This window comes from Budorcas taxicolor, chromosome 8 (genome assembly GCF_023091745.1).
Source record: "Budorcas taxicolor isolate Tak-1 chromosome 8, Takin1.1, whole genome shotgun sequence".
NCBI classification, from domain to species: domain Eukaryota; kingdom Metazoa; phylum Chordata; class Mammalia; order Artiodactyla; family Bovidae; genus Budorcas; species Budorcas taxicolor.
The window spans coordinates 28,352,318-28,365,527 of NC_068917.1; the positions used below are offsets into that span (position 1 = coordinate 28,352,318).

General features: G+C 34.9%; 1 protein-coding gene across 1 annotated transcript in view; it reads left to right on the top strand.

Moving 5' to 3' along the window:
- The window catches only part of HAUS6 (HAUS augmin like complex subunit 6), a 39,799-nt gene that overhangs the window by 9,453 nt on the left and 17,136 nt on the right, over window positions 1–13,210 (top strand). Inside the window, exons 4-11 of the mRNA XM_052645193.1 lie at window positions 396–528; window positions 3,535–3,682; window positions 4,680–4,745; window positions 5,084–5,132; window positions 7,862–8,032; window positions 9,869–10,062; window positions 10,895–10,916; window positions 11,390–11,492. Coding sequence (XP_052501153.1) covers window positions 396–528; window positions 3,535–3,682; window positions 4,680–4,745; window positions 5,084–5,132; window positions 7,862–8,032; window positions 9,869–10,062; window positions 10,895–10,916; window positions 11,390–11,492 — 886 coding nt within the window. The remainder of the gene's footprint in view (window positions 1–395; window positions 529–3,534; window positions 3,683–4,679; window positions 4,746–5,083; window positions 5,133–7,861; window positions 8,033–9,868; window positions 10,063–10,894; window positions 10,917–11,389; window positions 11,493–13,210) is intronic.

Sequence of the window (13,210 nt, forward strand, 5' to 3'; positions counted from 1 at the left end):
TATGCTAACAGTATAAATAAGAAATATCAGAATAATACTTTCTGGTGGTTTTGATTGGGACTCTGTTTCTGGGAAACCAGTTTTTTGACTAAGTGCCTTGGAAATAGGTTTTTGAGTTCCTAGGAATTTATATAACAGTTTTTGTTTAAAGAAATAATTTTGACTCTAGATTATTTTAGCTTGTGTCCCCAAGTAGTATCAATAATTGTGACTTTAATTTTTAATTACTTTTTGTGACTGAGCCTACCAAGAGCTTAGAAAGATTCAAGAATTTAACTTGTGGTTCAAATGTAGTAATTCTGATAAATCCTGTTGTGCTTCAAAAACAGTATGATGTAAATATAAAGGTTATCATTGATAATGTCTTCAAATTATCTTGTTTCTTTTTATCATAGGCCGAGTGTGGAAGTAGCTTTCCTCAAGTTGTTGGTTCACTATTTCTATTTCCGGTTGGTCCTAAGTTTATTCATGTAATGTATCACTTTGCAAGATTTGTTGCAGTAAAATATATAAAAACCCATTCTAAAAGTAAGTTAAACTTATGGTAAGATTTTTTTTTTCCTCTTTGAGTCTTGGTTTTTATTATTTCTTATAATTTGTAAATCATCAAGAGAGTTTAATAAAATAAGATAAAGATATTATTTTATCTCAACAGGCAAATAGTTAATGTTTTATTGGAACTGCAGTTTGAAATCCTGTCATAATGAACATAAGTAGCAATGCGGATTATTATGTTCTAATACAGGGTTGGGGAACATTTTCTATGTGAGATCTGACAGTGAATGTTTTACGCTTTGTGGACCACATAAGAGTCTCTGTCACATACACTTTTCTGTGAATTAAAAAAAATTTTTTTTGTAATACAACGCCTGAAGAATGTAGAAAGCAGGCCTAGTTTGCTGACCTCACAAAAAAGGGCCAGGTTAGACCTACAGGTTTGTAGAAGGCAATGGCACCCCACTCCAGTACTCTTGCCTGGAAAATCCCATGGACAGAGGAGCGTGGTAGGCTGCAGTCCATGGGGTCGCAAAGAGTCGGACACGACTAAGTGACTTCACTTTCACTTTTCACTTTCATGCATTGGAGAAGGAAATGGCAACCCACTCCAGTGTTCTTGCCTGGAGAATCCCAGGGATGGCAGAGCCTGGTGGGCTGCTGTCTATGGGGTCACACAGAGTCGGACACAACTGAAGCAACTTAGCAGCAGTAGCAGACCTACAGGTTATAGTTTGCCTATAATACATTGTATTAAATGTTGTATTGAATTTGTTAGAGATTTAGTTTGACTACTGGCAATGTGTTGGAATATTTTGGTTTGAAATTGTGTTTTAAAGGGATTTGATCTAATTGCTAAATCTTAGAAACAAAATACTGATTTTGATGCTAAGACTTAATGCCATTTGTAGCTTATTAAATATGCTGCTCTGTTTGAGTTGTGCTCATAAAACATGGGAGGAAAAAGATGAAAACGTTGGTGCAGTACAATCCCATCTTCCAGTTTCTAGAGATAACCACTGCTGACATTTTTATTTCTTTTAGGTGTTTTGTTGTTGTTGTTTTTTGGTTTTTTTTAGTGTCATATTGTACATTTTAATTATTTTGAGTAATACATTCTCATGATTCAAAATTTAGAAAGTGAAAAGTGTCTTCCACTTCTGCCTAGTGATATCTATAGCGGTGCTATCTATAATCTAGGTTACCTGGATTCCCTTTTCAGAAGCAGCCATTGGAATCAGTAATTCTGGCAAATATGTATATATTCTTTTTAAACCCTACATGGTGATGGTTTTCAGTCTTGTGTTTTTTATGTAACAGTGTATATTGGAGATCATCACATATCAGTTCATAGATCTTGTTCTTTTTCTCTCTTTGGAACTGGGTATTTGAATGGGTGTGTCATAGTGTATTTAATCACACATTTGTTCTGACAGACATTTGGCTTTTTCCCCCCCCTAATATTTTGCTATAAAAACAATGGTACAATGACAAACTTTATATGTATATCATTTTGTGTGTGTTCAAAGTATATATTGTGTTTGTGCATATGTGTATTTGTGTGTGTGTATATATATATATGTACAGTACCTTTTTTCTAGTTTATCTTCTCTGTATGGTTTTTTAAAACATGTACGTGTGATCTCATTTTATAAGTATTTGTATATTTTAAATTTAATGTGGCATGAGCACTTAACCAGTTTTTCTATTAGATGATCCATTTTAGTTACATGTAACCCAAACTGTTTTATATGAATCATGTGTATTTGGATTTGGCAAGAGTTTATTGTACAAAAAGCTTTTAGGCATGGGTTATCTGATTGCTTATTTAAAGCAGTTTCATTTACCATATTCAGTTTATGGATGACTTCTATATCCAATAAACTCATCTCCTGTTAAATATTTAGAATTTTTGATTCTTTTTTTGTGGGTGATCTAGCACCTGGATTTGTCATGTTAAGTATGGTGTGAGGCCGTTGTTTTCCAGCATATCTATCTTTATTGTATTAACCATCTTAAAGTAGGATTTATTACATTTTATTGCACGTGAAAACCCAGACTCTAAAATGATTGGATGGATTTTTCTCAGGATCTGCTTTGATGATTAGTAACATAGCCAAGAATTACTTGAGAAATGGAGATTGGTTTTATTTGGTTGTCTTATCCTGTTGGTCTTACTAGGAAGAAAAGTAGGCTGATGGCAGCAATGAAGGTGATGTGATCTCACCTCATCCCTTCTTATTTTCTTCCTTTGTTGTTAAAAGGTGTGTTAAGAAGTTGCTTATGTGTAATAGTGTATTTGTTCATGGATGTTTTGTGCTGTGATAATAATTATTTTGGGCAGATGGATTCTAAAAATTTTTAGTTATGTAAAATAACTCAACTTCAGATAATCCTTTTTTATGTATGTTCAGTCGTTTAGTTATGTCATACTCTTTGCGACCCCATGGACCATAGTCTGCTAGGCTCTTTCTCTCCATGGAATTTTCCAGGCAAGAATACTGGAGTGGGTTGCCATTTCCTACTCCAGGTGATCTTCCTGACCCAGGGATCGAATCCTTCTCTCTTATATCTTGTGCATTGGCAGGCGGATTCTTTACCACTGTACCATCTGGGAAGTCTCCAATCCTTTTTTAGTTGCCTTCTTTAAAAAACAGGTCATCCTTGCTTTTATTGAAATGAGTTGTACCTTTGTGTGTATTGTCATACCAGCTTTTAAGGAGTTGTTAGTTAAGTGAGGTTGTTAATTTCTCAACAGTCTCACATTTTTTATATTTATTAGCTTGTAAGTCTAAGTTTGGGCTTTCCTTGTGGCTCAGATGGTGAAGAATCTGCCTGTAATGTTGGAGACCTGGGTTTGATCCCTGGGTTGGGAAGATCCCCTGGAGGAAGGCATGGCAACCCACTTGAATATTCTTGCATGGAGAATCCCCATGGACAGAGGAGCTACAGTCCATGGGTTACAGAGTTGGACATGACTGAGCAACTAAGCCCAGCATAGCACAAATCTAAGTTTTCTATATTTTATCTTCCATGTAGATTCTTCTATACGTTTTACAGAGACATTTAATGTAAAACCACAAGATTTGCACATATGCCTTGCCAGATGCCTTGTAGCACGTAATAGATTTTTACAAGTTTTGCAAAGAGAAGATTGTGTTACCCAAAAATATCAAGAAAATGCACAGTAAGTAATACTTTGATAGTTAGAAAATGAAAATTCCTTTCTTTTTGAACAAATGTCATCAGTATCCCTTCGGTGGCAGTAACTCATGAATACCTCAAAACCCCTTGGCAATTACCTTTTATTTTTCCATTTTAAAGCCTGATCACTTCTGAATAAAGTACTTTAAAACTTCAGGCATGCTGTAAATGAAAGTTTAGAGAAAAGGAGGATATCAATTTTGTTCAAAAATTCAGTTTCTTCAGGTATTTTTTCTTTTAAACATGAAAATAAAATTTTAAGCTGTAATTATAGTGCTCATTCTATTTTGTATCCTTTTTTCTCTTGATATTTTATTCTATAAATTTTTCCATATTGCTTTAATGTGTTACTTTTAATGTCTACTTAGCATCTGTTGAGAAGGTATGTTGGTTTCTTTAGCTGTTTTATATTGTCTTATATTTATTTACATTCATCTATTCAGCACATTTTTTTAAAATTTGTACCTCTGTGTGCCAGATATTGGTTATACACTGGTCCTACAGCATTAAACAAAGAGGCAAGGTTCTTACTCCCAAGACATAGATTATGTCTGATTTTTAATAATTATAAACAACTGTAGTAAGATAGCTTTTTAAATGCTGTCTTATCTATTATGAAAGCTACAAAATCCTTTAAAATCTCTTTAAAACTGCAATGTTGCCTGCCTTAGGTAACATTTGAATTTATCCCCTAAGAATGTGAGGTAAGGATAAGAGAGCAGGGTAGTCTGACCTCCAGCATTTTTACCTGAAGTCAGAGTTTATGAACCAAGAAGTTCTGGTTTATCTCAGTAGTCCTGTCTATATGTTACATCACTCTTGTAATTCTTAAAGGGAGCCCTTCAAGACTAGCTACTGGTATGTTTGGAAGAGTAGCCCGTAGAGGCCTTGAGTAAAGATATGAAATGGGAGTAAATATCAAAGTGGTCTATACTGTTGTAGTAGAATTATAGCTGTCATTTTGTATGTTTTTGTTGCAGATTATCAGTTAAACAGGTACGAAATTTGAGATCAGAATATATGGGACTGCAAAACCAAATAAAAAAGTAAGTGACTTCTAGAGCTGAAAGTTGCCTGAAGTATTAGTTTAACCTCCTGCATGTTATAGGTTAAAAAACAAACAATGAGATTAGTTAAAATAACATTTCAATACCTAGTTGATAATAAGACAAAAACAGATTCCTAGTCTACGACTGGGAATTAGAAAATTCCATAATTTTCTAATAAATTATGGTAGCTTTGAGGTTGAGTTTTATTTTTGCTTTTAATGAGAATGGTTGTTAGTGGGTGGGTTTACAGATTAATTACAGATTAATTAGCTCTTTAGATGGTAAGTTACCATTTTTTAAAAATTGACTAATGAGATTATTTAATTTTTAACTAGAATGGAACCCTGTGATGACCAAAGTAATATACAAGAGAAAATTCAAAAGGTGAGACAACTTTTGAAGGGAGAAATTTAATCTTTCTTTTGTGATATGCAGTGTTTACTGACTTAACTGAACTCATGTATGTCTCTTTTTGTAACAGTGTTATACATTTGTTTAATTCATAAGTTTTATGGACATAAAAGTATCAACAGGTGCCTTTCAGACACTTGAAATAATAGAAAAAATTAGCTTATAATCAATCAGACTAAACATATACAACACAGTTTTAAATTTGGTTAATTTAAAATCTTTCACTCCAGCAGGGAAAGTTCAGTTTGATTGTAAGTTAATCAGTGATATTTATCTAAGCAAAAAAATACATGATTTGAAGGAGGATAGTGGTAAGTTTGGAAGAAAAATGAGAAGTCACATTGAGACTGGCATGAGGAATCTGGCAGATATAGATGATCTGAGGTTTTCAGAGGTTGGCTTTAATAAATGTGGGGTAGGAGAGTTTCTTAGGTCTTTGTATTTGGATGAAATCTCTCTTAAGCTCTTTGTTCTTATTCTGTGGTCACCAAGCTGCTTTGGAGTACTGATTTGACTTTTTAGCAGTTTGTCATTGGAAAAGGTGAGTGCCCTCAGGATCATGAATCTGGCCCCATCATTTTATGGCAAATAGAAGGGGGAAAAGTGGAAGCAGTGTCAGATTTTATTTTCTTGGGCTCCAAAATCACTGCAGATGGTGACTGCAGCCATGAAATTAAAAGACACTTGCTTCTTGGAAGAAAAGCTATGATAAACCTGGAACAGTGTATTAAAAATCAGAGACATTACTTTGCCAACACAGGTGTGGATAGTCAAAGCTGTGGTTTTTCCAGTAGTCATGTATGGATGTGAGAGTTGGAGTATAAAGAAGGCTGAGTGCTGAAGAATTGATGCTTTTGAACTGTGGTGTTGGAGAAGACACTTGAGAGTCCCTTGGACTGCAGGAGATCAAGTTAGTCAGTCCTAAGGGAAATCAACTCTGTATATTCATTGGAAGGACTGAGGCTGAAACTCCAGTAATTTGACCCCCTAATGCAAAGAGCCGACTCATTGGAAAAGACCCTGATGCTGGGAAAGATTGATGGCAAAAGGAGAATGGGGTGGCATCTCTGACTGAATGGACATGAATCCAAGGAAACTCCAGGCGATAGTGAAGGACAGGGAAGCCCGGTGTGCTGCAGTCCATGGAATTGCAGAGTCAGACACAACTTAGTGACTAAACAACAACAGGAAATAATTATTCATTAATTCATTGACTATTTATCGATCATTTGCTAGACAGTCTTCTAGATATTATGGACTAGAGCATTGAAGAAAACAAGCAGAGTCACTTCCTTTATGGAGCTTCTAGTTCAGTGAATATGACTATTTCTGTTGTTGAATGTAGTATCTTTGATTGTAAGCTTAATAGGTTAGGTTGGTATGAAATCCATTAAGAGTTTTCATAGCAAAAAATTTTATATATTTATTTGTCTTAGTTGTGGAATATAAAATCTTCAGTTGTGGCTTATGATATCTAGCTCCCTGACCAGGGATTGAACCTGGGCCTCCTGTGTTGGGAGTGCAGAGTCTTAGCCATGGGACCACCAGAGAAGCTCACAGCTCTCTCTCCTGAGTTTAGGTAATATTTAGTTTCCCTGAGTCAACTTTGAGCCACTGACAAGATAAAATTTCTAGACTTGAAAAATCTGAGACCCAGATCCTAGATCTTTGTACATTCACCAAGGAAATGCCATCCTATGAGATGTCTAGATGGCCAGCCAATGAGACTTCCTTTGTGGGACAGCTTTTCTTTGTGCTGTGAGAAGACACAGACATTAACACAAATACAGTTATATTTTCTTTCCTTCTCTCTACTTTTGTAAATTCTTTTGAGGCATAATGACATACGTGCAAAAACGTGCAAAAATCATTGTATGTAGCTTGACAAAATTTCACAAAGTGAACACATCCATGTAACCGGCATTTAACTTAAGGAACAGAATGTTACCATCACCCCAGGAGCATTGAACCCCCTTTCACTCATGGCTGTTTCCTTCTAAGAATAAACACTATCCTCAGTTCTTACACTAAAGATTAGTTTTGCCTGTTTGACCCATAAATGGGCGTGTATAAAATATATTCTTTTGTATTCAGCTTCTTTCACTTAATGCTGTTTTATCCATGCTCTTGTATGTGTTCATTCTCATTGCTGTCTAATATTCTATTTTATGAGTATAGCAAAATATACTCTTTTTACTCAAGGTAATTCTTTGGATTCATTACAGTTTTTGACTATTACAAATGAGTGCTATGAACATTCGTATAATTAATTTAATAAACATAGGTTAATACATAGTTTTTGACATTTTAACTCTTTGAAACTTGAATGACTCTTAAAAGTTGATATATGGTGTTTTCTTTTTTCTCCTGAAAATCTTTTATTCCTCATGAAAAAAATCTCCTTTAGATTGATGGCGTATTAGAATACAGGAAATGCTAATTGCATCTTGAGAATGTAAGGTTTCTTAGGTATGTTTTGGAAATCATAATGGTCTAGATTCTCCTGAGAAATTCTTTAAAGTGCTGTTGAAAGTAGTATCAGTGCTTTTAGACTGTTAAAGTAGTTAATTTTTTTATCAGAAGCCATTCCAGGAATATTTCATTTGTTCCTGGGAAAGAGCATGTATTTGTGTTTCACATTTCTTTAATGTATGTATAGACTGATTATATGTAGACTCTAATATTTGTTTATGTTTTCAAAGGTTCGGTCTTTGTGGACTTCAGTGAATGAAACACTTATATTTTTGGAAAAAGAGAGAGAAGTTGTTAGTTCAGTCCTTAGTCTTGATAACAATTATACTTTAGATGGAACTAACATTGCTATCAATATTCCGAGCCTCTTACTTGATAAAATTGAGAAACAAATGTGTCAGGTAAGCATTTGATAATTAAGGAAGCTTTTGTGAAAACTCCTTTTACTTAATTATTTTATGTATTGTATATTGTTTTTCTTACAATCTTTTTCTACTGTCTTCAGAATTTACTTTAGTGTGTGTATCTGGTGAATCTTTCATAACGAGGGGTACTGTTAAGGGTGTGTATATTTATATCTGTCAACCTTTATTAATTGTCTATACCTTTTATGGTGCTACATCATACAGTGTAGAGAGTAGGAAGTACTTAATAGGAAGATGATATGGTACCTAATTCTTTATAAATTCTCAAAGAGAGCAATAATGATCTCTGATAGCTGAGTTTCTTTTTACAAAATTTCTTTTTATAAACTCTCCGTTTTCTTGTTTTTCTTTGATCTTGACTCGATTATTTTAAAGTCTTTTCTTTTAGCTTTTGTGATCTCAGTGTCTTTGCCCTCCTGTGGTGTTTCAGACTACTGTTTCCATTTTTCCATTGGTTCCTTTTTCTCTGACTCTTAAGTGAATGTGTTCCCTATTATTCCTTTAATGGTCTCGTTTCTTCCTCATGTTGTAAATTATCTGTACATTCTTACCCAGTTCCATGGTCTCATCAGCCTCCTGTACAATAATATTACCAAATTGTTATTTCCAGTCTCTCCCCTTCAGTGCAAACTGTTATCAAATTTTTCCACTTGCTTATAGGACATTTACATCTGAATCACTACTTTTTTTTTTCTTAGTAAATTAAAATTTATTAAGCATTGACTTTATTGTCATGTAGGGGATATAAAGGCTTCCCAGGTGACTCAGTGGTAAAGAACCCTCCTGCCAATGCAGAAGACTTGGGTTTGATCCCTGGATTGGGGAGATCCCCTGGAAAAGGAAATGGCAACCCACTCCGATATTCTTGCATGGGAAATCCCCTCGACAGAGAAGCCTGGCAGGCTACAGTCCATGGGGCTGCAAAGAGTTGGGCATAACTTAGCAATTAAACAACAATAAGGGGATATAAAGATAAAATATTGTGACCCTGAAGAACTTTAATGGGTAACATGTCACGCACTTCAAATTCAGAGTACATAAAAAATTAGGATCTGTAAACACAAGTTTCTATAGGAGTTAGGCAGGTAATGTCATATAAATTAAGTATACTAATTGTGTGTAACAATAGGGATAAAGTGAAAAATGTTGTTGCATAGTTGCTAAGTCATGTCTGGCTCTTTTGCAACCCCATGGACTGTAGCCCACCAGGCAACTCTGTCCATGGGGTTCTCCAGGCAATTATACCAGAGTGGGTTGTCATTTCCTTCTCCAGGGGATCTTCCCGACCCAGGGATCAAACCCATGTCTCTTGCATTGGCAAGCGGATTCTTAACCATTGAGCCACCAGGGAAGCACCAGGAAATGATGAAATCTTTTAAAAAAATATTGGTAACTAATTCACATGATTTTAAAACTTTGGAACTGTACAGGCCAAATAAAAATGTGTAAGTTTGGAATCAGTCTTTAGGGGCCATTCAATTTGCAACTGTTGTTAACAAATGAATTCATGATCTTTATCGAAGCCTGATCTTTCTCCTCAGTCTTTATTTTGCTTTCCATTTCTTTGCATTTATTTTATTCTAGTTTTCAACTTTTTTTACATGATACAAAAATGTAACATGGTGTGTTAATTCTTCCACAGTTGTTTTTTTTGGATCAGAATTATTTACATAATTTTATTTTTGTGTAGCTTTTTTTTCCCACTCTTGTAGCCTTTTTATATATTAGTGAGAGACATAAATATGTTCTTATAGCATTCTATTATCTTAAGAATATATAGTTCACCACTTTTTTTCCTTTCTGAATCCTTAGTTACACATAGGAAATATTTATGAGGCTGGAAAATTGAACATCTTAACAGTTTTTTGGTTATTAAATGAAGTCTTGAAAGTAATGAAATATGAATGTTGTCAGACTGACCAAGCAAGACTGACAGTAGACCTTCACTTCCTTGAAAAAGAGACCAGATTTCAGAGAGAAAGACTGTCAGATCTGAAGCATATGAGGTACACTATGAAGATCTTCTGTTATTTCATTTGGGGAAGAGTAGGATGGTTTTGATAATTTCTCAGCACAACTCTAGTTAACACCTCTGTAGCTTTGGCAAACAAATGTGAAAATTTTACTGGTACTCAAAAACCATATGTCATCAACTCCTAGAGAGACACATGAAGTAGAAAGAAAAATTAATGTAGTTTTCTTTTGTCTGGTGTATATTACTTGTCCTGAGTGATAGTTCTTAATGAAATAATTTAAGCTTTTCTCTAGCTTTCTTTTGTGGTGGTGGTATGGTATTTAGTCACTAAGTTGTGTCCGATTCTTTTGCCATCCCATGGACTGTAGCCCACCAGGCTCCTCTGTTCTTGGGATTTCCCAGACAAGATTAGTGGAGCAGGTTGCCCTTTCTTACTCCCCGGGATCATCCTGACCCAGGGATCAAACCTGCGTCTCTTGTGCCTCTTGGATTATCAGGTGGATTCTTTATCACTGTGTCACCTGGAATGCCCCATGTATTCTTTTTTATTTTTGTTCTTTTTTTTTTTCAATTTTTAAAATTGGCTGTTAAATTTTTTAAATTGAGGTTTTTAAAGAACAGTTTAAGGTTCACAGCAAAACTGAGAAGTTACAGAGGTTTCCCAGATACACCACAAATGCTTATTTCAGTACTTTTTCTTAGTCCTTCTTTTTATATATTCATGTTTTGAATGAAGTTATTTTTTTATTCCATCATAGGTGTAAAATAACAGAAGCTCTCAAAACTATAAGACATTCTATTGTTGAAAAACAAGAAGAATGGCATAAAAAGTGGAAAGAGTTTCTTGGCTTATCTCCTTTCAGTATAATTAAGAGTTCTACTCCAGTAAGTAATATTGACTTGCCTTTTGGAGAATAGTTTAATCGCTTATAATCTCTTGATTTATCATGTAACAAGTGACTTAGAAATGCTGTATGTGTATATGCTTGTCATCTTTTCATCTGAGCCTACATTTCAAATATTTTGGTTTCTGTGATTTTTCTAAATACACATTAGAATGTTCATCAAGGTGTTGTTATGATATGGTTAATATTTTTAGATTCAATGGATTGTGTTAAAAAGAAAATGAGATATTTCTCTTTATGTTAGGTTCTTTTACATTTGAGGCATAGTTGGAGGACAAAGGAGTCTTCTTCTAATATTGTATTCTTTAGTTTAAAACAGTTATATAATTTGTTTGGCAATTCTGTCTTTATTATGGGAAAAAGAAATCATCCTTTCATAGGTTAATTTAGTATTGTTATTATGGTACTGAGTAAAGTGTGTATATTTCAAAATAACAAATTCTTTGTTTTGAGGCTGTGGATCTTTTACCGCCTATGTCTCCACTTTCGTTTGATCCTGCCTCAGAGGAAGCATATGCGAGGAGCATTCTTTTACAGTATCCTGCTTCACTTCCAGGTTGGTTTTTTACTTTTTTTCTCTTTTAAATTTGCCTCTCATTAATATTTCTCACTATAATAATAGTTCTTACATATTCTTTCATGTTTTTTTTTTTCCCAGTTATATTTTGTGGTGAAATGCATATAGCATTTTGGTCATTGCAAAGTGTCCAACTCAGTGGCATTTAGTAAATTTGCAAAGGTGTGCAACCATTACCACTAGCTAATTCTGCGGATTTTTATTACCTCAAAAGAAAACTTGGTACCTATTGTGCAATCACTCCTCATTTCCCCCTCTCCGCGACCGTGACAATGACTAACATACTTCCAGTCTCTGTGAATTTGCCTACACCATATAATAAGCTTATTGTGTCTCCTTTCTTCACTTGCACAGTTTTTTACTGCATTAATCTTTGTATTGTTTCCACCATTTGGCTACTATGAGTAATGCTGCTGTTAATATTCATTTATAAGTTTTTGTGTAGAAGCCCACATTTTTTTAACATGAAAGAAGAATACCTAACCATTGCCTGTTTCTGCAGTTGAGATTTTTGCTTTAAACGTGTATTTTTCTTTGCTAAACCATTTGAAATGTTAACACTTTACTCTTAAGTGTTTCAGCATGCACTCTCATGAAAATAAGGACTTTTTCCTGTTTAATTGCCATTAATTATATATTTAAAATTAATAATAGTTCTATAATATCTCATCCAGTTTCCTCAAATATCATACCATTGTCACACCTCAAAGTTAATTTCTCTGCAATATCTAATAGCCATTTCATACTTAGTCTCCCCAGTTGTCTGCTGCTTGTGTACAAGAAGTTGTTATTGAGTTCAGTAAATGTAAGGTAGATAGGTAGAGGAATAAGTGAATAAAAAATGCTGAAATATGTAGCCAGTGAGGAGTAGGTCACAGTAGAGTTCAGGCAGGTATTCGATCATGGCAGCAGTCAGCGCAGGACTTAGGAAGAAAAGGATAACCACAGCTAGCATAGGTGATTTGTTTGAGAGTCAGGTGTATGTGAGGAGGACACTAATTGGGAAACATCATAGACCAGAGAGCATGGGTCAAGGATAGGAGCCAGCAGAAGTGTAGACAGAAAAGACTGCATAGTTTGATGAATGAAGACTTTCAGATTCAGAGCATTATTTATGATGACAATTACTTTGATAGTTGTTGACATATCTGGTTGGCATTATATTCTCACTTCAGCTTGGAAAGGGCCTTTTTACTCTTGGCATACTTAGTTTGAATGAAAGTTGCCCAGTAATGTCCAGCTTTTTGCGACCCAATTAACTACAGCATGCCAGGCTTCCCTGTCCATCACCAACTCCCGAAGCTTGCTCAAACTCATGTCCGTTGAGTCTGTGATGCCATCCAACCATCTCATCCTCTGTTGTCCCCTTCTCCTCCTGCCTTCAATCTTTCCCAGCATCAGGGTCTTTTCCAGTGAGTCAGGTCTTTGCATCAGGTGGCCAAAGTATTGGAGCTTCAGCTTCAGCATCAGTCCTTCCAATGAATATTCAGGACACATTTCCTTTAGAATTGATGGTTTAATCTCCTTGCAGTCCAAGGGATGCTCAAGAGTCTTCTCCAGCACCACAGTTCAAAATAATCAGTTCTTCGGCACTTAGCTTTCTTTATGGTCCAGCTCTCACATCCATACTTGACTACTGGAAAAACCATGGCTTTGACTAGACAGACCTTTTTTGGCAAAGTAATGTCTCTGCTTTT